This window comes from Lepisma saccharinum, chromosome 1, assembly GCF_977018435.1.
Source record: "Lepisma saccharinum chromosome 1, izLepSacc3.1, whole genome shotgun sequence".
NCBI lineage: Eukaryota > Metazoa > Arthropoda > Insecta > Zygentoma > Lepismatidae > Lepisma > Lepisma saccharinum.
The window spans coordinates 105,288,519-105,290,380 of record NC_139229.1 but is presented as its reverse complement, the minus strand read 5'-3'; the positions used below and the strand labels follow the sequence as shown (position 1 = coordinate 105,290,380).

Sequence of the window (1,862 nt, the reverse complement as noted above, 5' to 3'; positions counted from 1 at the left end):
CCCCTACAAGTGAATAATATGACTTCTATCTCACTTTTAATTTCAGACCAACTTGAATATATCAATCCTGCCTTGGAAGGAAGGAGTGGTCTAAGATGCGACTGCCCCTTGAGCTGTGTTGAGCAAAATATTGCTGTCTTAAATTACAGAATGTAAGTTCTCGTTTTACTTTAGAAGTGAATAGTGCATCTAACAGAAAATTTCCAACATAATTAAAATTCGATCGATTAAATTAAAATCCATTCCTTGTTCGTCGTTATTTTTGCTGTTGGTAGTTTATTTCCTTCAAAAATGTCGTGTTATTTTTAATGTTATCTTAACATTTGCAGTGAATAAGTATAATGACGAAAATGTAATTTTGAAAAAAAAAATATATATTTATCAGATAGATATTTGATATAATGCACTTTTGCTTACTTCGAAAATAATGTTCTGATTTTACTATTGTAGAACGAACTTCAGTATAAAGTCTGTTACTAACAGGTTATAGAGCACGTCGGAAATATCGTTTAGTTTTACCACAACAGAATCTCAGAGGATGATATTCAACTTGACGTCAATACGCAGTAGCTACACTTTGGGGAGAAATAACATGAATTTGGGCAAACACAAGGCAAACAGATCCTCACGTGTTAAGCAAACGCATGAAAAGCCTTCCTTCAGTGAGAAATTTGCGATATTTTATTTGTACACTTTCCTCATATGATCATGATAATCATTCCTTAAATTACTTCGGCAAAGATCATATGCGCAATGTTTACCCGGCATGTTTTCAGAACAAGATCTGATCTGTTTGCCCGAAATATGGTGGCAATGAACTGTAGGGAAAGTTGTTCGCTGAATATTATCCATTAAAAAAAAGTTTCAAAATCTATATATAAAAAAACAAACGAAAATAACACCTAGCAAATATTTTGCATTCAGCACAATGCACAATAATGATAATCGTTGGTGGTTTGAGAATTTTCGTAACTCGTACAATAAAACAGAGTCACGTATATTGCTGAAACGATGTTGCTTATTTACTACATTCATCTGCATTGTGCAATAATGTAATTTGGCCTATATGAATTCATATCTTTCAAATTTTTGCAATTGCTTTCAGGTCAGGATTAACAACTAAAGGAAAATATTGTAACAGCAAAATGAGGCTTGTTCTCGGCAAAACAAGACGTCGACTGAAAGTAGTGCGTGGAATGGTAGACATTGCTGGTAAGGGTTTACTTTTTATATTATAACAGGAGAACGTAACGTGAAATAACGAAAATACAAGCAAACACTTTAACATCTGAAAATATATGTGCGAGCTGAAGTTATAATTTCGAATTAAGTAAATTTCTTTAAATGTAATTAATGTGTGTTTTATATACATCTTTCCATTTTTTGATACTTTGTAAATACCACTTCTTTTGTAACGTTCAATCATCCTTACAGTGTCAGTTGGTGGTGTCTTCGGGTTCTTCATTGGTGCCAGTTTGATGAGTGCTATGGAAGTAATTTACTTCATGATTATAAGACCACTGTTCCTTTTGGTCAGGCGAGAAGCTTAAATGAAGACGAAGTAGGCTACAAGTATCTACTATCTAGTACAATTAACTTCAATTAAACATGGAAATTAAACAAAGTGAAGAATAGGTGTAGAAACTGTAGCAAAGTTGCACAAGTTCTGTCCTATTACGATATAATTCTAGATTCATATTTCAAGTAGTATAAAAATAATGTTAACTCAGTGCTACACTTGCGCTTTTTTTCGGAGACTAAATAAAAATTTGATAATTATTCGTTTATGTTGTAAACACATATATGGCTGAACCTTTGTTTACAGGAAAACTTATAATCCAGTAATTGTTTATCATCAGCTT

The 1,862-nt window shown here is 32.5% G+C and overlaps 1 protein-coding gene across 1 annotated transcript; it reads left to right on the top strand.

Annotated features, from left to right (window-relative positions):
• Positions 1 to 1,609, top strand: LOC145985886 (uncharacterized). Its single transcript, XM_083120019.1, has 3 exons — positions 1 to 152; positions 1,106 to 1,212; positions 1,435 to 1,609. Exons 1-3 carry the CDS (start codon positions 19 to 21, stop codon positions 1,548 to 1,550), a joined length of 357 nt encoding a protein of 118 aa, XP_082976145.1. The 5' UTR covers positions 1 to 18; the 3' UTR covers positions 1,551 to 1,609.
• The last annotated feature ends 253 nt before the right edge of the window (positions 1,610 to 1,862 follow it).

What these genes read in the sequence shown, in the direction of transcription:
- LOC145985886 (XM_083120019.1), top strand. Translation starts at nt 19, where the DNA reads ATGACTTCTATCTCACTTTTAATTTCAGACCAACTTGAATATATCAAT. An exon ending in GCTGTCTTAAATTACAGAAT is followed by an intron (nt 153 to 1,105) that starts GTAAGTTCTCGT and finishes AATTGCTTTCAG; the next exon opens with GTCAGGATTAACAACTAAAG. An exon ending in TGGAATGGTAGACATTGCTG is followed by an intron (nt 1,213 to 1,434) that starts GTAAGGGTTTAC and finishes TCATCCTTACAG; the next exon opens with TGTCAGTTGGTGGTGTCTTC.